Source organism: Arachis stenosperma, chromosome 6 (assembly GCF_014773155.1).
Source record: "Arachis stenosperma cultivar V10309 chromosome 6, arast.V10309.gnm1.PFL2, whole genome shotgun sequence".
Lineage (NCBI taxonomy): Eukaryota > Viridiplantae > Streptophyta > Magnoliopsida > Fabales > Fabaceae > Arachis > Arachis stenosperma.
This window is the reverse complement of record NC_080382.1, coordinates 116,533,901-116,555,228: the sequence shown is the minus strand read 5'-3', so window position 1 is coordinate 116,555,228 and position 21,328 is coordinate 116,533,901. Positions and strand designations below refer to the sequence as shown.

At 34.9% G+C, this 21,328-nt stretch overlaps 1 protein-coding gene and 1 non-coding gene across 2 annotated transcripts; both read right to left on the bottom strand.

Annotated features, from left to right (window-relative positions):
- Positions 1 to 6,529: 6,529 nt before the first annotated feature.
- On the bottom strand, positions 6,530 to 10,527 carry LOC130936201 (ALA-interacting subunit 3-like). The gene is made up of 8 exons (XM_057866238.1): positions 10,075 to 10,527; positions 9,448 to 9,506; positions 9,256 to 9,330; positions 9,034 to 9,150; positions 8,839 to 8,909; positions 8,042 to 8,351; positions 7,579 to 7,868; positions 6,530 to 7,023 (listed from the first exon to the last, which is right to left on the bottom strand). Exons 1-8 carry the CDS (start codon positions 10,151 to 10,153, stop codon positions 6,966 to 6,968), a joined length of 1,059 nt encoding a protein of 352 aa, XP_057722221.1. The 5' UTR covers positions 10,154 to 10,527; the 3' UTR covers positions 6,530 to 6,965.
- A 5,674-nt stretch (positions 10,528 to 16,201) lies between these two features.
- Positions 16,202 to 16,305, bottom strand: LOC130937062 (small nucleolar RNA R71). The gene has a single exon (XR_009068298.1). It is a non-coding gene; the product is annotated as a small nucleolar RNA R71 (small nucleolar RNA).
- Between the last annotated feature and the right edge of the window lie 5,023 nt (positions 16,306 to 21,328).

Here is a 21,328-nt window from a genome sequence, read left to right as displayed (position 1 = left end):
CTTGAGCTACAGAAATCTGATTGATGCAGTTCTAGCGGCATTATAAATCCAACTTCTAGAGCTTTCTAACGATATATAATAGTTTATACTTTTTCTCTACCATGGTGGTGTCAAACGCCAGAAACTCCAAGTTTGTCACCAAGGACCTCATAAAGCGTGAAATGGTTGCTGCCCTCCTGGCGCCAAATGCCAGAAACCCCAAGTTTGGTGCCAGGAACGTGGGATTGCATACATTGTTACGTGAACATGGCGCCAAACTTCATCCAGCTCAAGTTTGGCGCCAGAATGCTGATTTTGAAGCACTTTCGCATGATCTTCACCAAATCTTTTGATTTAATTTAGTTTTTAAAATTAGTTTTGAATTAAGAAAAGATATTTTTAGGTTTAGAAATTATATTTTAAATTTATTAGGATTATATATAAAAGGAGAAGAGATTTTGACCTAGTCTTTTTCTTACTCTTCTTCTCCTCTTCCACATTTTACATTTTTCTCTGCTAGGGTTTATTTTCTCCATGAGTAACTAAATCTCTATTGTTAAGGTTAGAAGCTCTGTTTATTCTATGGATTAATACTATTGTCACTCTATTTTAATTATTATATTGATTTAAATTCAAGGATTACTTTCGTTATTCATCTTATGAATTTGAGTGTATTGGAAGATAACTCATTTTTATTTCAATTCTTGTTGAATCTTGAAAAAAGTTAAATCACTTGAATAACAGCTTGAAAATAAATTTCTCCTAAATTACTAATTTCCTGGACTTAACAGGATACATGACATATAATCCTCTTATATTTTGGTAATTAGGATTTTTGTGGCTAATAAACTAGAATTGGACTTAAACCTTTAATCTACATTAAGTGACCAAGAAATTGGCAGTTAATTAGGTTAGAGGAGACTAAATCACTAAGGAATTAAGGTTTAGTCAATTACAATTTGCCATGAATGGAACCTTGCATGATTAAAGTAGTTGGTAAAAATTATTAATCCAATAAATAAATAAATATCTATGATACCTTAACTGCTTTCTCATACATTTTTCACACCAAACCTTTGTTTGCTTTCTTGAATTCTCTGAATTACTGTTTAATGCAATTTGAACCCAAAACATTATTTTCTGCTTGTCTGACTAAGTGAATCACTCAATTATTATTGCTTGGTCCATCAATCCTCGTAGGATCGACCCTCATTCACCTGAGGTATTACTTGGTATGACCCGGTGCACTTGCCAGTTAGTTTGTGGTTTTTAAAATCCGCACCAAATCTCTACAATCTTTTACTCACTAGTCTACTAAGCAATGCACATGCATTGGTCTCTCTTGTGCATGCATAAGTCCTTCAAGAACCACCCTATGGTCCACTTTCATATGAAGCTATGCATGCCACTTTTCAAAGTCTCGAGGACCCCCTAAAGGACAAGGTTTTAGTTTTGAATGCAATTGTCTTTACTTGCTTCCCTCCACATGCATTGGTCACCTCCCTCTATGCTTCTATCAATCCAATGCCACACTTATCCCACCTCCCTCTATGCTTCCTTCCACATGGTGCTCAGCTTCCGTAGAGGACAGAGCCACTATTGTCTGCTTCTTTGTTTTTCAAGAAATAAATATTTGCTTAAGAAGAAGCAATATCCAGTTAAAGAGCATTTGGTATCGAGCAGCCGACCTAGTCAGAATCAATGAATCCAAAAATCTGGAAGTTAGAGTTTCTAGGGTAGAATAAGCCTCGATCGGGACTGTTCTTCAAATACTTGAGCACCCAAATTGCAGCAGTGTTGTGAATCTGAGTTGGAAAAGCCATGAATTGACTTAATTGTTGGGTTGCATAGGTGATATATGATCTTGTGGTAGTGAGATATATGAGGCGTCCAACTAATTGGCAGTACACAAAAGGATCAGGAAGAATAAGGTTATTGTCTTGGAACAATTTAGTTGTGTTGTACATAGGAGAACTAACAGGCTTTGCACCTAGCAATCCAGAGTTAGATAACATGTCAATACAGTATTTATGTTGTGAGGGAGAAATTCCTTTTGAGGAATAGGCCACTTCAATACCAAAAAAATACTTCAAGGTACCAAGATCCTTAATCTTGAAATGTGCATCTAGAATACGCTTGATAGATGCTAATTCAGAAACTAAACTTCCAGTGATGACAATATCATCAACATAGACCAATAAAATAGAAATTTTATTGCCCAAAAATTTAACAAAAAGGCTATAATCAAAGACAGTCTGTTGATACCCACAAGATATCAAGAGTACAGAAAGCTTGTCATACCATATTCGGCTCACCTATTTTAAACCATATAAGGATTTGTGAAGTTGACAACAGATCCTTGGATTACTGAGAGTGAGGCCGGAAGGTGGATCTATATACACAGCTTTAGTAAGATCGCCGTGAAGAAAGGCGTTATTGACATCGAGCTGATGGATTGGCCACTTTCGGATGGAAGCAATGGCTAAGACTAGTCTAATAGTAGTAAGCTTCACCACTGAAAAAGGTCTCCAGAAAATCTACACCCTCTGTCTGCATAAATTCTTTTGCTACTAACTGTGTTTTGTGATGCTCAATAGGCCCGTTTGGACGTCTTCTAATTTTGAAGACCCATTTGTAGTCTATGAGTTTTACTCGTGGTGGAAAATCTGCTAGAGACCAAGTTTGGTTCAAATCCAAAGCAACAAGTTCCTCTTTCATAGTGGCATGGCACTGAGGGGATTGATTTTCTTCTTAAAAAGACTGAGGTTCATGACCAGAGTATAGAGATGATAATAAGCTTTTGTGACTGGTTGAGAGAGAGAGAGGACGAAAGGGATTGGATATCGAGTTCCTGAGGGTGTTGATGTTGATGAATAAAGAGAGGCGTTGCGTACATAGTCCTAAAGGTGTATGGGTGGCCTGTGACACGGGAACTTCATCGCAGTGGTAGCATAGGAGGGGTTGAGGGCGCGGTGGAGGGGCCAGGAATGGCTGCTGGAGATTGAACATAAAGATGGGAGTTAGGGCGGCACGTTGTATAGTCTGAGAGAGATGGGAGGGGAGTGATTGGATCATGGGTCCAGGGTTGTGGCCCAATAGGTAAGGAGGGATTTGTTGGAAAATTTGTGTGGGCCTATTTTATTTTGTGTAGTGTTTGGGAATGAGGTGTTTTTAGCAAGTGGTATTAGGCTGGGTATTTGGCCTTTTTTGTTATTTATAGAAAAGAAAAATGTTTGCTCATAAAACAATATTTTTGGACACTATAAATTCCTTTTGATCCAAAAGATAAAAAATGAATCTCTTTGTACCTATTTGATAACTAAGAAAAATGGCTTTGTGAGCCCTTTAATCAAATTTGAAGCGATGGTTGAAAAGGGTTGAAACAAAATAAAGACAACAAAAAACTTTGAGACCATTGTAATTAAATTCTTTGTTAAACAAAATTTCAAAAGGAGTTTTATAATTGAGAATAGAAGAGAAAACTCTATTTATTAAATAAACCGTGTGGTTTATAGCATAATACCAAAAATTAAACGGTAAATTGGATTGAAACATTAAGGCCCTTACTACATTTAATATGTATTGATGTTTACGTTTTACTTGCTTATTTTGTTGGAGAGTCTCAACGTAACTTTGTTGATGAAGAATCTCTTTTAAAAAATAAAAATTTGGAATTAAAAATTCTGGCCCACTCTCTGAACAAATTGTTTTAACTTTAGAATCAAATTGTGTTTCAACAAGAGCAACAAAATTGATGACATGTTGAGAGACCTCATTCTTGAATTTTAGTAAAATAATCCAAGTGAGTCGACTAAAATCATCCACAACGGTTAGAAAATATTTGTGGTTGTGGATTGAATTTTGTCTAAAAAGTCCCCATATGTCAAGATGCAATAGATCAAAAGGAACATAAGCACGGTTATAACTAACGAAAAAAGGTTTCTTTTGCTTTGAGAAATGGCATACATCACATGTTTCATTTTTATGATTCAAGGAAATAAAAGGATATTGTTTATGTAAAATACTAAGGTGGTGTCTAAAAAATGTCCTAATCTAAAATGTCATAGGTTGAAAGTGTGGATTGAAATAATATGTGTGGGATGGATGTCGTGTGGTGTTAATAAATTTGTCGTGGACTTCCTGTTTAACACATATAACCCATCCTTAATTCATCCAAACCAATCATCCTCGACTTGCTCAATTCTTGTATGAGATAATGAAATTGAGAGAAAATAAGTTCACAAGGTAATGTGGAAGTGAGCTTAGACACCGAGATAAGATTAAAATAAAATTGAGGTAAATATAATGCATAATAAGAGTTAAAGAAGATGAAAATTTAACTAATCTCTGTAATGTGCAATAGCATTTGAACTATTGGGCATGTGGATAAGAATAGGCCTTATTTTTGTGTATGAGACCAAAAAAAGATAGATTAAAGCAAATGTAATCACTAACACTAGAATCTATGACCCAAGTACCACTAAAAATGTTTTGTAGAATCTTTGTTTAAAATAGAAAAAATTTTGAAGAATAAAGGATGTGTGTATGTGAGCTGGGGAGAAGCCCAGATTGAGAGGAGGAACCCTTATCATCTCTAGTCTCTAGCACATGGGTCTCGGTCTGCTTTAAGTAAGCCATCAGAGTGTTATGTTACTGTGGAGTAAGGCCCAAAAGAGGTTCTGGAGTGCTACCCGTCACTCTCCTATTTCCTTGCAACTGGGCATGTGAATGAGAAGAAGATGCGACGGTCATGGCGGTGCTATTGCTGGAGGAAGCTGCTCGGTCCAAAAGCCATGGATGACCGGGGTACCGTGGGTGATCGGGTAGATATGTATGCTTTTCATAGCACACATCAACGGTGTGGTCCATCCGACCGCAAAAGGTACACTGCTTGTTGGAGCCAACACCACGCTTTTGGGAGTTACTGCCGCGGCCTCGCCTGGTGCAGGACGGCGAGTATTGATAGCAGCGGAGAGCAGACGTTGATCATCTAGGATTCCAGAAGCGATTTGAAGATTTTACTCCTGCTGGATCACCATTGCGAAGACCCAAGTAATCGGTGGCAGAGGGTCGAGCATCAGAACTTGTGAGCAAACAATAGTGTATCTTTCATCCAGCCCTTTCAAAAAATGAATTACGAAGTCTTGATTTCGATGGTTCTTGGCTGGACAGCTACATAGAGGTAGGGGTCCAGCATTCTCCAGCTCTTCCCAAAGGATTTTCAGAGAGGTAAAGAAGTCTGTCACTGATTGATTTCCTTGTTTGAGTCCGTATACTTCTTCTTGTAGTGTTGCGCTTCGCAACAAATCAATCTTTGAAAAACGTTCTTGTAGGTCTTTCCACATAGTGGAGGCGGTGGAGAAGTATATTACACTTTGAGTTATGGAAGGGGAAAGAGAATGAAACAGCCGTGATAGATCGAGATTGTTACATCTTTCCCAAGCAGAATAGATGGGATCATGAGGAGGAGGCGTGGAAATGGTCCTTGTGAGGAATCCATGCTTGTTCTTCATGATGACGACCATGGAGAAAGCACGACTCCATGAGTGGTAATTGTTGGCAGTGAGCAGTGGTGTTACCAGGACAGAAGTGAGACTCTCACTAGGATGTATGTAAAAGGGGTTGGATGTATCTATAGAGGAAGAAGAAATAGTTTCTGCATTTGTGAGGTATATTCGGATTAGTGGTCTTGGCCATTAGGTATCAGCAGAGCTTCTTAGAGCAATGAAAGGAATGAAAAAAAAGCTAAAAAAAATATGTATATTTTCTTAAATTGAATGATTTTACAGAGACAATATATATATGTATATCTCACATAACAAATCAAATTTTTTCGTATCATGATGGTCGATTTCTATTTCTAACAGAAAAGAAAAGGTCATCTAAATTCTAGAAACATTAAGAAGGTATAAAAAAAAACAAGACAAAATTTACAAATAGAACCAAAAAAAATATAAAAACTGGTCATTTTATTTAGCCTTGCATATTGTTGGAGTTTTGTGTGCCTTGGGCCTAATGAATTCGATAATTGCAAAATATTCCTTCTTATTTTTATTTTTGTAAAATGAATCTCATATTTTAAAAAGTTACAAAAATGACAACATTTTTAAATTTACACATTTTAGCCCAGTATTAAAATTGTCCGCCTCATTCTCCCAACTAAAATATCATATCAATGATGTTGAAATACACAGTAGTGGTTTTTTATTTCCTTTTGGGAGATGGTGTGGGAATTACTGGTATTTTTAATTTGTTGGTCTTACTAAGAGTCCTCCACCATTCTGTATTATTGAACTCTTTTTTAAACTATATATCAGGTGTAAAAAATGTCTCTAAAATGAGTACATGGTCTTGCATGTTGTTTACAATTGCTTTCAAAAGCAGTAAAATGATTTTTTTCTTACCTAAGTTATGTTAAGAAAAATAAACTAAATAATACAGAAAGAAAAATAGATGAGATAAAATTGTCAGTAACAATTAAGATTTTAAAATATACAAATTATTAATGCTCAAACAATGATTTTAACATCAAATTTCACTGTCCAAGAACTTACAAAAGTAATGAGAAAAGACATCAACTATAATCCATCATGAAAAGATGAAGAAACTAAAAACAAGTCTCTTTGCTATGCTAGGTGCTGCTATAGTGACCAATTTTCATGAACAACTTCCATTAAAATAACATTTTTCTCTCTATTCCATTTGATTTCATAGGATTTTTGTGCACACAGAAAAATTTCTTATAAACCCAAATTGTAGCAGGTACATACACTCCGTACTTTTGATCCTAGATCATACACATCTTATGGATTTCAAGTTTGGCAACAAAAATCGTATGAAAGCTTTTAAATGCATCATCAAGATTGAAGTTCTTCAATCTAGTCAAGAACAAGCCTCATGTCACATCCTTTTTCCACTATTAAAAGAAATTATTGAGACATTAAATTAGTGAATGGTTAAATCAAACTCATATTAGACATCACACATCATCTTAAGCCTCCTGGATTTTTGTTCCAGGACAAGTATGTTGGATCCCCAAGTGGTCTGCATAGAACAACAATGTAACAATGCATATTAGCTTGCAATGCAAGTTGTAATTTCTAGACAGAAAGACGTAATCTATGAATGACAAAATAGAATAGTGATTAGCTTTTCGTATCAAATGTCACATAATCTTCTGAGTATATATATGATTATAAACATTAAATGAGACAAACTTTTGGAGAGACAAAACAGCTTTAAGCAAGTCCATAAAAAAGAAAGAAAAACCTCATTAGCTTTTGCATCATAACAACTAATAAAACTACTCCTAAAAATTTAAGCTAATAGGAAGATACATATGAATAGTTACATCTCAAACTCTAGACCTTTAAATCATAAAATCTCTGATAGGACCGACTAATCCGGCACAAGATATGTGATTGCCCTTCCCAACATAGTGTTTTCTATTACCTTCCCCGGAGCTAAGACTTGAGACCACAAAGAAGGGATCTAATTGGTCCTTACATTGTTAGACTAACTCATATGCATATAACTGCAAAAGTAATGACAGAACTATATAGTATAAGAGAAAAGAATGATGGGGACTATTTTCCTGACCTTGGTTTCAAGATATATAGAAGTAGGAAACCCAAAGCCAGCAACAAGGACATGCTACCAATGACAACATATGCAATTCCCAAGAAGTTATTTCTTCCACCAATCCAAGTTGCTGTTGAAAGAACCAAGCTCTTCTTGCCACCAAACTCATATGTATTGTAATTGTTCTCTATCACTACCACTATTTCATCATTAGCTTCAAGATCAGTCTCAATCTTCCCATATAACTTTCTGAATTTGGGCAGCGCCGCCGTTCGCATCCAAACAATGAGATCTTCTTGCTCACTCAGCTGGTTCATCACACATTATCACAAGAATTAGTTTATCAAATTATTCTAAATGTTTTTGTAAAACATTTTACAAATTAAAAACCTATGTTTTATTCTTAAGAAGGATGTTAAGAGTGTTTATTTCTCATGAACAAAATCAGAGGTATGGTTTGAATAGTAGTAGATATATTTACAGGTTTGGTTGGATCCAGTTTAGCACCCCCAATCAATCCTGAAGCTTGAAAATTTTTCGGATAAACATCGGATCCGAATTTGGTGGTTCGGTCACTCGCCCATGCTATGTTGGTTTTGTTGATGACAACTTCCTTATCCTTGTTTTGAATTTTGTAGGTGTCATTGAATAGACTCCATGCAATAAGGCCACAAGGAACAATTGGTTCAGACTTATTGTTGATTGTTACATAATCTTCAGGACTACATGATGATACATCATTCTCTTTGTCCTTTGTCCTCAGTTGTTCATCGCTTCTACTTTTAACATATCTGCAGATACCAACCAGAGAAAATTAATTATGGAAAAGCATTTCAGCATCTGAGAAAAAAAATGAGGTTCAGAAATGGTTTCCAATAGATTACTCTCTCATTCTCCTTCCTGAATTTATCTCATAAAGCATCATACTTTTGGACAGTGAATTGTCAGATAGCAATCTAGTTAAATATGTCAAATTATCTAATAGTTTTCAATTATCAGCTTCACATGAAGATAGTGATTCTCTAACTATTTTGTCAGGTTGACATTAAATTCTTGTAATCATATGTTTATACAAACAAAAAAAATAATATAATATAATACTGCTGAGTGAAATCAGAACTTTAAAGAACATCAAGATTCAGATTTTTCTTGACATCATTCATGCAGTACTTTTTCAGTACTCTAATGAACTTGCTTTTCTTCTTAAAATTGGAACGAAACATCAAATGAAATCAAATTCAGCGATGGGAAATGATTTTACTAGTTGATGCCACATACCGGCGATGGTTCTGGTAAAAGTTATCAAGCTGATAATAGACGAAAATCGGGGCCTGCATTCTACTCTTAATCTGCAAAATTCCGCAGCAAATTACTTCCACACAAGAGATTCAAACTAAGTTTCTATGTCATATCATTAATCATACAAAAAAGAATCAGATTCGGCTGCAAAGCAACAAGGAATTTTATACTAACACTCAATTTCTGCGTGCAAGTCTTGTTTGTATTATCATCTTTAATGTATGCAGTTGCATTATCTTTGTAAGAATCCGGAATGCATTCTGTGTCATATTCGTATTCAACTTCCACCACCTGCATCAATTTTTTTTTCTTCTTGTTCATTATTTCAAATTCAAATACACTTTGAAAACACAAAATCAAGCTGCTATATATAATGTATTGAAACGATGTCGTTACTCTCTGTGACGCAGAAAATGCAGCAAGGCCAACAGGGATGAAGACAAGTGCTATAAGTGTAAATATTGTAATGACCTGGGAAACAAATAAAACAAATTAAAATTACTGTTTTATAGAAATTTATTATTATTATTATTATTATTGTTATTGCAAGTTATTATGATTCAGTTATGAAATTATTAAACGTCTTACCCATCTAGGTGTTAGAATTGGTTGCCAAGCAGGAAGTTCTTGCTGTGTAAATCTAGAATCTACAAAATCAAATAAAATAAAATCGTGAGTTACAATTGTCAATTATGTTATCTATATTATAAATGTTTCAGAAGACACATAGATTAAAAGCCTAATGCTAACAATTCAAAGTTGATACACGGAATTAACAATTGCTATTCATGTAACTGAAGAGATGGATGAATATTCTTTAAGCATGCTTTAAAGAGAAATAAACGGAATTAGAAAATCAATAAATATATATGTTATTATTAAGTAATAATCAGGGACCAATTTTGTTGCTCAATTGAAAAATTGAAGCTGTCAGATAATGTACAACAAATTTTTGTTTTTATCTTAATAAAATCTTGTCCGTGATCGTTTCAATAGTAAACAACATTTTTGAAATTCATGATTTTCTAAATATTTTTTAAACAGAAAATGTTGCATGTCAATATCAAATTCAGGATGAATGTTGCAAACTTTTTAGATTCAAAAATCACATTGACCCGGTAATGATCACCAGAAAATTATAAAAAAATCAAAATTAATTTCTAAAAAATAAAATAAAATAAATGAGAGAAATGGAAGGGAAGATGTTGTACATACATTTGGGTTTCTTGGATTTTCTCTTGTTGGATTTTTCCTCTGCGGCAGCCGCAGAACTTGTTGAAGGGTCTGTAGACATGGCCAAGAAACCCAAATGTGACTAAAATTTACACAGCAATTAGGACAACACGATCAAAAAAATTAAAAAAGAAAAATAAAATGAAAAAAAGACACTTGCAGAAAAGGGTGGTTTTGTGTGAAGGTGCTAAAAAACCACCTTAATTCTGTTCCACTCTTTCTGTCTTTGTCTCTCTCTCAATCTCTATTTATATTCATTGTTAATTATTTTAGGTGTGGGCTTTGTTGTTATGTTAATGAGGCTATTATGATGAAGAAGATTTAGGTGACAACTTTGAATCAGATTTTTTGGGTACCTAATAAGCACCACACGTTGTGCCAAATTAACTAACTAGTCACATTTGTTTTGAGGAAGAGAGAATGTTGCAAGTACGAGTGCAACTACCAGTCATCAATCCAATATATCATGCAAATCCATAGCTATATGTTTATATAATTATACCTCAAATTTCTCTCCCTTCAATAATATATAAATAGATTTTTTTAGAAAAATGAAAAAAAAAAATTTCTGGCCGGCCCTCCTTCAAGAGGTACGGAACCGGCCTGAATCCAGGCGACCGCATGGCTATCAGACACCAAGCACTAGAAGACAAATATTATTGCTGACTTAAGATAAACTATTAAAATAAAATCTTGAAAGTATACCACGCTCAAAAAAATAATTTCAAAAAATATTAACAATAAATAAATTTTTTTAATAATTTAAAAATATGACAAAAATAATTGTTACATTAAAAAAAAAAGATTTTGATGTGATTTAAATAAAAAATTATAAATTGACAAAAAGAAACTATATATTGAAAACAAAATTTAGAGATAAGATTTTGATGCGATTTTTTATAAGTACTAGAAAAAAAAAACTTTTTTATCTTTATATTTAATAATTTTATATCAAGTAATTATTGTGAATAACCAAAATTTACTCCAATTTTTGTGTATACCTTGTAAATAGTTATTTAAATATTATCACAAAAATTTGGATTAAATGTACAAGTTATTTATTAAATACAAAAATTATTTTTGTCATTTATAAAAAATATATAATATTTGTATTAATTTTGTTATATTTTTAAATTATTCATAAATTTATTATTGTTCGTTTTATTTTTAGAATTTTTGTGGCAAAAAACTAGATTTGAACTTAACTCTCTAATCGGAATTAAGTGATCAAAGAATTGGCGGTTAATGAAGATTAGAGGAGACTAAATTACTAAAGGTGTGTGTGGTTCAAAGAATAAATTTTATTACTAGGAATGTCATTCCTAGAAATATAATGTCTAGGAATAAGATTACTTGGAATATAAGATACCTATGTTTGTTTAAAAAATTTAATGTCTTGGAATGTTATGTAATAATCATAGGAATGAATAAATTTTTGTTTGGTTGAGTTTAAATTTCTTGGTCACATTATGTAATATGTCAAAATTATCCTTACTCATTTAAATTAAAATATTAATGACTAAAAATTAAATATAAATCTAATTAAATATTATTATTTTTTTACATTGATTTTTTTAATTTACAAAATATCTCTAATAATAAATTTACTAAAATACCTCTAATAATAAATATGTTTAGCTAAAATTATTATTGATTCTAATTTTTTTTAAAATTTATTAAAATACCCCTAATATCAAATATCTTTAGCAAAATTGTTTATTGATTCTAATTTTTTTAAATTTACTAAAATACCCTTAATATTAAATATATTAAAAATAAAATTATTCTTGATTCTATTTTTTTTTTAAATTTATTTAAATACCCCCAATATCAAATATGTTTAACTAAAATTATTATTGATTCTAAATTTTTTTAAATTACTAAAATATTCTTAATATCAAATAGTTATTATTAAAATAATTATTATTAACATATTCCTAATATTCCTATTATTATTGATTCTAATTTTTTTAAATTTACTTAAATACCCCCAATATCAAATATGCTTAACTAAAATTATTATTGATTCTAAATTTTTTAAATTTACTAAAATACCCCAATATCAAATATCTTTAGTTAAATTATTGTTTATTCTAAATTTCACTTAATAACAATATGTTTAATTAAAATTATTACTTTTTTACATTTTAAATTTACAAAAATACTTCTAATGAAAAGTTTACTAAAATACCCTTAATAAAAATATGTTTAATTAAAATTATTATCAATTCTAATTTTTTCAAATTTACTAAAATACCCTTAATAACAAATATCTTTAATTAAAATTAACATTATCACAATTAAATTTACTAAAAAGGCATTACTATTATCCAAATGAAAGTTATAAAGAAGTCTCAAAAGTAAAAAATTACTTGCACTAATAAGCATACATGCACAACTTTTATACAAGAACACAAACACATCAACAAAATGAAATTAATGTTATGACAGACAGCCTCACACATAGAAAAATTATTACAATTATCGAGCATGATGTCTTCTCCTCCATTGGTTCCATATTTCTTGTGCAAGTTGATCTCTCCATCTACCCGAAGCATCACTCGTCTCAATATGGTGGATCGTCTCACCATCTACTCCAAGTATATTTTGATTTTCTATCTCATCAATAAGATCCACAACCATCACTCTTCTAATATGATTATGCAAAAGGCAACAAGCAGTTATAATTCTTCTTTGAGTCTTAATATGATAAAATGATCTTTCCCTTAAAATTCTACATCTTGGTTTCAATACTCCACATGCCCTCTCAATGACATTCCTAGCTTGTGAGTGTTTCATATTAAAAAACTCTTGAGCTATACTGGGTTGATTATGTGGATTAAACTCACTCAAATGATATTTTTGTCCTCTATAAGGTGCCAAAAATCCTTCACAATTCATGTATCCAACATCACATAAGTAGTAATGACCAAGTGTGACATATAAAATTGAACAAAATTAATGAAAGATTGATGCCAAGGCATCTTAGGCTAGTTTCACTAGCAATTTTCTGTTAGTTTTAGTTGTTTTATGCATTTTCTTGAGCTTAAAGTAACCAAGAATGGTTAAATGAACAACAAAGCAATGAACCATCCAAACATTATGATTTTGATGCAAATTTCATGAGTTTTTAGTGATATTACTTGAATGCTATGAATGGATGAATTGTCATGAAATTTTGCATGACTTTGATGTAATTGTTTGGATGATTTCAGGGAAGAGAGGCTAGGCAAGGAAGCAACAAAATCAATAAAGGAAGCTTGAAATTCAAATGGGACGTTTAAGCTCCAGTTTAAGCCTAAACTGGAGCTTAAACGCCAAAATCATGAGAAGAGAGGAAATGCTGTAACTGGCGTTTAACCTCCAGTTTGACCTTAAACTGGAAGTTAAACGCCAGAATGAGAAAGGGCACTAAGAAGCATTCCACGTTTAACCTCCAGTTTAACCTTAAACTGGAGGTTAAACGCCAGAATTATGATTTGAACCAAGGGAGCATTCCACGTTTAACCTCTAGTTTAACCTTAAACTAGAGGTTAAACGTGTTCGACACTTTTCTTTCACCAAGAAGCATTCCACGTTTAACCTCCAGTTTAACCTTAAACTGGAGGTTAAACGCCAGAAGCAAGAGAGGCACCAGGAGCATTCCACGTTTAACCTCCAGTTTGACCTCAAACTGGAGGTTAAACGTGTTCGACCATTTCCTTCCTCCAGGGTGTTTTCTTCATTCCACGTTTAACCTCCAGTTTGACCTCAAACTGGAGGTTAAACGTGTTCGATCCAAATTGCCTCCAGGGGTTGCTTTCTTCATTTCCAAGTTTAACCTCCAGTTTGACCTCAAACTGGAGGTTAAACGTGTTCGACTATGTACACTCCTGGGGTGCTTTCTTCCAATTCCACGTTTAAGTTTAGTTTGACCTTAAACTGAAACTTAAACTTCAACTTAAACACCACCATTTGAAAAGGTTTCTGGGCCAAATATATTGAAGTTTAAGTTAGCAATTGAGCACAAATACTAACTTAAACGTATTATGGTGTGAAACCCAAGTGAATATCATGGTTTATGAGATTGGGCCTGAAGAATTGATGAGTCTGGAACTTCAAATTGTTGAGTCTTGTGTCATTACTTGTTTATCACTAAGTTTGCTCAATGAATGTTACAGAATTGGATCACAGCCTCATCAGGATTATGGACCATAAGCCTAAAGCAAAAGGAAATCAAGGAAAGGCCTCAAAGCCCAAGAAATACAACAGAAGCTCAATTTAGAAAGTGTATAAATAGGATAGAATTGAAGTTAGTTAGAATCTTTTGACCTTTTGACACTTTTTTTACACTAGAACTTTTGATATTGTGTATTGAATTCTGAGCTATGAAGCACTAAACCCCTTTCATTGGGTTAGGGAGCTCTATTGTAATTCAATGAATCAATAATAGTTTTATCTTTCTTCTTCAATCTTTTCTCTTGAATTTTGTTAGAAAGCTTCTCGATCTAATTCCATTGGGTAATTGTCTTGGGAAAGAAATTACCCATAATTGGAATCCTTCGGAACCTTGGGAAAGGAATGGAGGATTCATGCTAGAGAAGCTTTCTCACAGTGAATTGGATTGGGGTTTGGATGGATATTGTGACATGTAATCCTACCAAATTGTGGTCCATGAAATTGTGTGGTATAATCAGTGATCAAGCTACATCTTATGAACATTTAAACCAAGGGATTGGGAATTTGTTTGTTTTTAGAGAGAATTGGTGAGCCAAGGAATTGGGATCCAATCATATAAGATTGCCAAGCAAAATACAATGAATGCATTGGTTGAGGAAGAGATGAAACATTTTGATTCGGAGATCTCAATATCTCCTAACACCCAATGAACTCCCCATTTCTGATCTCCACTTTCTATTTACATTCTGCAACTTTCAATTCATGCCATCACCCCAATTCCCTTTTAATTTCAGCAATTTAACTTTTAGCACTTAATTTCTCGCAATTTAAGATTCTGCTAATTTCATTTCCTTGCAATTTACATTTCCCGCCAATTTACTTTATGCAATTCACATCCAATTCTTGATTTCGCTCAACTAACCAAACTTCTAATTCGAATTGCTCACTCAACCAATCCTTGTGGGATTCGACCTCACTCTATTGTGAGTTTTTACTTGACGATAACCGGTGCACTTACCGGAAGGAATTTTGCCATTCGTGCAATTTCCTAAAATTGTAGCATAACAAGTTTATGCGCATCAAGTTTATGGCGCCGTTGCCGGGGATTGGTTTTCGATTGACAATTCTCAAATTGGAAGTTAACTAGATTGAGCATTTTGTTTTGTTTTGTTAATTTAGTTCAAGTTAGTTGTTGAATTTTAATTTCTGCACTCTGTTACTTGCTTTTTCTTTATTATGCCTTTCAATTCTAGCAACTAACTCACTGACCCACTAACTATTTGAATTAATTCCTCAACTGCTCTAACCATACTCTTCCATTAACCAAGAGTATTCCACTTGTTTGTTGCTTGTGGTGTGTTCTTGTATGACAGGTAGGAGAGGAGAGGCATCAACTCCTCCATATACCGAACCAGAGAGGACCCTTCATAGACTTAGAAGGGAAGCAAGAGGGAAGATAGTATTGAGAGAAGAAGAATCTGAAGGAGAATCTGAGGACAACTTTGAGGAAGCTCTAGATCTCAACATGGATAGAGAATTTCACAACCATGAGAGGGCTGATGGAAACAATGCCATTCCTGAGAGGAGGGTTCTTGGTTCATACATAAACCCAACCTCTGGGAATTGTGGTAGCAGCATTCAGAAACCACCCATTCAGGCCAATAATTTTGAACTCAAACCACAGTTAATATCACTGGTGGAGAACCATTGTTCATTTGGTGGGAGTGCTAATGAAGATCCAAACCAACATCTCACCAAATTCCTGAGAATTTGCGACACTGTGAAGTCCAATGGAGTCCAGGACGATGCCTATAAACTGCTCTTGTTCCCATTTTCACTTAGGGACAAGGCAGCTAAGTGGCTGGAATCATTCCCAAGGGACAGCCTAACAACCTGGGATGAGGTGGAGAGCAAGTTTCTGGCACGTTTCTACCCCCCACAAAAGGTCAATAGGCTTTGATCTGAGGTTCAGACTTTTAGACAACAAGATGGTGAGACGCTCTATGAGGCATGGGAGAGGTTCAAGGAATTGACAAGGAAATGTCCACCAAACATGTTCCCTGACTGGGTACAATTGCATATTTTCTATGATGGACTTTCTTATGAATCAAGGAAGGCTGTAGACCATTCATCAGGAGGTTCATTGAACAGGAAAAAGACTGTGGAAGAAGCCATTGAAGTGATTGAGACAATGGCTGAGAATGAGTACTACTATGCTTCAGAGAGACACAATACTAAGGGAGTCATGGAGCTGAACCATGTCGATACAATTCTAGCCCAAAACAAGGTGTTTGCCAAGCAACTAGCAGAGCTCACAAGGAAATTAGATACAAAGCAAGTGGCTGCATTGCACACACAAGATCAAGAGGAAGTAAGCATTGAAGGAGGTGATTGGGAAGAAGCCAACTATGTGGGAAACCAACAAAGGCAATCATATGATCCACATTCCAACACTTACAACCCAGGATGGAAAAACCACCCAAACTTTGGGTGGGGAAACCAGCAAACTCAACCACAAAACCACAAATCTTACAACCATAACCAACACAACAATTCCACATACCAAAACTCCAACCAAAGATCATACCAAGCCACACAAAACACTTACTCCCAACCACCATATCATAGCCAAAATAACCAACCTGCCCAATCTAATCCGAACCAACAATTTCAAGATCAATTAAACAGGATAGAAGGAATACTAGCAAACATGGGTCAGGACATAAATGAGTTGAAAAGCTTCAGGGATGATGTGAGATCTACCTTAAGGGACCATGGTGAAAAACTCAAGAGGATGGAGTCTCGAGTAGGAGAGCTATCTCAACAGGCCCCCAAGTCAACTGCAGTGTTCCCTAGTGACACAGAAAAGAATCCTAAAGGGGAACAAAAGGGAGTGAGATGGGAAGAATGTAAGGTCATCACCATGTTGAAGGAAGTCTCAGAAGAAGAAGGAATCAAACCCTCAGAAAAGGAGACAGAAATCTTGAAGGAAGGTGTGGAAGAAGCTAAGCAGGAAAGTGAAACTGAGCAAGCCAAGGAACTGCAAGAGGAAGGCATGCTGGAAACATACCGACCAAAAGCACCATTTCCTCAAAGGTTAGGAGGAGGTGAAAAAGGGAAAACATATTCAAGGTTCTTAGAGACATTTAAGTCTCTCCACATCAATATTCCCTTTCTTGAGATCCTCCAGCAGATGCCTACACACATCAAGTATTTGAAGGAATTGCTGAGTAAGAAAAGAGTTTTGAAGGGAGGACAAACTGTAATAATGAACAAAGAATGCAGTGCACTCATCAAGAAGGATACGGTCTCTAAAAAAACAGACCCAGGAAGTTTTCATATCCCCTGCATCATAGGAGAAACAAAAATTGACAGAGGATTCTGTGATCTAGGAGCTAGCATAAATGTGATGCCTCTGACTCTTATGAGGAGGCTACAACTGAATGAGGTGAGATCCACTGATGTAATCATACAACTGGCTGACAAAACTCAGAAGCAAGCTGAAGGGGTAGTTGAGAATGTGCTGGTGAAAGTGGGAAATTATTTCTTTCCCACAGACTTTGTCATTTTGGACATGGAGGAAAGCTACTTACACCCTATCATTCTGGGAAGGCCATTTCTAGCCACTGCTAGAGCACTCATAGATATAGAACAAGGAGAGCTAATTTTGAGAGTACATGATGAAACAGCTCATTTTCCATGTTTTCAAATCTGCATCTGAGCCTGCACCAGAATCTGAAAAGCCTATGGATGACAGTAACTATCTATGTTTGGAGGAAAGCAAAGCTAGCAGCCGAAAGTTTGAAACAGTCTTTGGAAGGCAAACAAGAATTGCAAGAGTTAAAGCCACAACAATCAATAGAAACAGCTCAGAAGGATCCTCCTAGCATAAGGGTCAATGACGAATTCCTCAAGAGAGAGGGAAGAATTGTAAAGAAATTACCAAGAGGGTGGAGAAACAAGAAAATTCCCACTGAAGGTTTCTCTCCGGGAGATAAAGTGATATCAAGTCACTATCTGCCAATCCCACCTGGCCTCAAACCCATTCCTTCCCAGCTCCCTCAAGTGTTCACAATTAGGAAAGTTCTTTCTATGGAACATTTGGAAATCATGAAGGAATCAAATGGGGATGTTTCCATAGTAAGAGGAGAAGACATCAAGCACTACAATCCACCCTAACAAGGGACAACCGTCAAGCTAGTGACGTTAAAGAAGTGCTTGTTGGGAGGCAACCCAACCTGAGGTAATACTCCTTTACTGTTTCTTTTATTTGTTTCAATAAAAAGGTGAAGTAGTTTCTGTGCATTGCAAAGAATTAAGTTTGGTGTTTCACACCAAACAATGAATTTGTGGATCAATAATTCAAAGGGGAATGTGTGACTCTAAGTTTGGTGTTCCACCATACAGATTAACTGAACACAACAACCTTTGAATTATATGAAAGGAACAACCATTCTAAGCAATCACAGAAATGCTTAAAGTCCTTAGCAGCAACTTCATTCCAAGGAGAATTCAAGGATTCAAAGAGCAGAGGAGTAAGTAGGAGACTAAGTTTGGTGTTCACACACCAACTTAAGACTCAGACACTTGCCCATATATAGTGAGCTAACCATTCAAGTGCTTGAGAAACAAGCAACTTCATCACTCTTTGCAGGAAAGGAAACAAGGATCTTAGAAAGAACATGATGCAACAACTAGTAGAAGAAGGAGAAATCAAATTGTTTCCTGGCAACAAAGAGAAAACAAGACATTTCACAAGGTGGTGTTGTTCCTTGACCCTTCTTTAAAAGGCAAACAAAAGCATGCTTGTTCTGGTTTAAACTGAAATTGTTGAATCTTTCTGGAATGTGAAGTTTTTAGTATGTTTGTTGGTTTACTGCTTTGAATAAAGTGAATGCCTAGATGTTTGGATATAACTTCACCTTCTTAAACAAATGCTTGCCATGCTTGTTCTGTTTCCAAAAATAAAAGAAAAGTTTGAACAAAAGTAACTTGGCTCAATTAGTGACAAATCAAGTAGAATTAAGTGGTGGTATGCATGCTTGATTGTTTAGTTAGCTCACTGGAAATTGAGTGTAGAATTATCATTTTTGTGAAGAAGATGAATACTGTCTATGGATCTTGATGAATAAATGTCTTTGGCCATGAAAAAGAAAGAAAGAGAAAAAGAAAAGCCACTGAAAAGGGGCAATCAAAAAGCAAAAGAATTAAGAAAATAAAGCTAGGCACCAATGGTTTGAACTTTTGAGACATATGCCTGTGGTGTTTATGTACTAGGATCTGCTTGGATGAATAGGTTCTATGGAGTGTTTCAACACTTGGTAACTTGGGTTAACTAACTCGGGATTATCAACCAAAAGTCCATTATCAAGAGCAACCTAGCTACAAAACATTTAGTTACACAAAGAGGTGCTGGGCACCAATGTCTCAAAAAGAAATGTGAACTAAAATGCCTGTAGTGGATATGTGTAATGCACTGATAAGAAAAAGAAAATGCCAAAGGCTTGTGCAACACATGACACTGAGCAAACAAGGAGCAAAAGAGCTCTAAGAAAAAGAAAAACAAAGAAAGGAAAAAGTGCCAGGGACATAAGAATAACAAGAGGCCATAACAGTGTTTGATGGATGCAATGAAAAAGTGATAATCCTACCTGAGAAAAATGAAAAAGTGATGCTACAACTTTCTGCATAAAACCCTTCTGATGAACTTCAAATGCTTGCTAATATAGCCAATGTAATTGCTTTCTGTTTCATACTTTCTTCTCAAATAACTCAGGACTTGCTTAGGGACAAGCAAGTATTAAGTTTGGTGTTGTGATGCCAAGGCATCTTAGGCTAGTTTCACTAGCAATTTGCTGTTAGTTTTAGTTGTTTTATGCATTTTCTTGAGCTTAAAGTAACCAAGAATGGTTAAATGAACAACAAAGCAATGAACCATCCAAACATTATGATTTTGATGCAAATTTCATGAGTTTTTAGTGATATTACTTGAATGCTATGAATGGATGAATTCTCATGAAATTTTGCAAGACTTTGATGCAATTGTTTGGATGATTTCAGGGAAGAGAGGCTAGGCAAGGAAGCAACAAAATCAATAAAGGAAGCTTGAAATTCAAATGGGACGTTTAAGCTCCAGTTTAAGCCTAAACTGGAGCTTAAACGCCAAAATCATGAGAAGAGAGGAAATGCTGTAACTGGCGTTTAACCTCCAGTTTGACCTTAAACTGGAAGTTAAACGCCAGAATGAGAAAGGGCACTAAGAAGCATTCCACGTTTAACCTCCAGTTTAACCTTAAACTGGAGGTTAAACGCCAGAATTATGATTTGAACCAAGGGAGCATTCCACGTTTAACCTCTAGTTTAACCTTAAACTAGAGGTTAAACGTGTTCGACACTTTTCTTTCTCACCAAGAAGCATTCCACGTTTAACCTCCAGTTTAACCTTAAACTGGAGGTTAAACGCCAGAAGCAAGAGAGGCACCAGGAGCATTCCACGTTTAACCTCCAGTTTGACCTCAAACTGGAGGTTAAACGTGTTCGACCATTTCCTTCCTCCAGGGTGTTTTCTTCATTCCACGTTTAACCTCCAGTTTGACCTCAAACTGGAGGTTAAACGTGTTCGATCCAATTGCCTCCAGGGGTGCTTTCTTCATTTCCAAGTTTAACCTCCAGTTTGACCTCAAACTGGAGGTTAAACGTTCGACTATGTACACTCCTGGGTGCTTTCTTCCAATTCCACGTTTAAGTTTTAGTTGACCTTAAACTGAAACTTAAACTTCAACTTAAACACCACCATTTGAAAAGGTTTCTGGGCCAAATATATTGAAGTTTAAGTTAGCAATTGAGCACAAATACTAACTTAAACGTATTATGGTGTGAAACCCAAGTGAATATCATGGTTTATGAGATTGGGCCTGAAGAATTGATGAGTCTGGAACTTCAAATTGTTGAGTCTTGTGTCATTACTTGTTTATCACTAAGTTTGCTCAATGAATGTTACAGAATTGGATCACAGCCTCATCAGGATTATGGACCATAAGCCTAAAGCAAAAGGAAATCAAAGAAAGGCCTCAAAGCC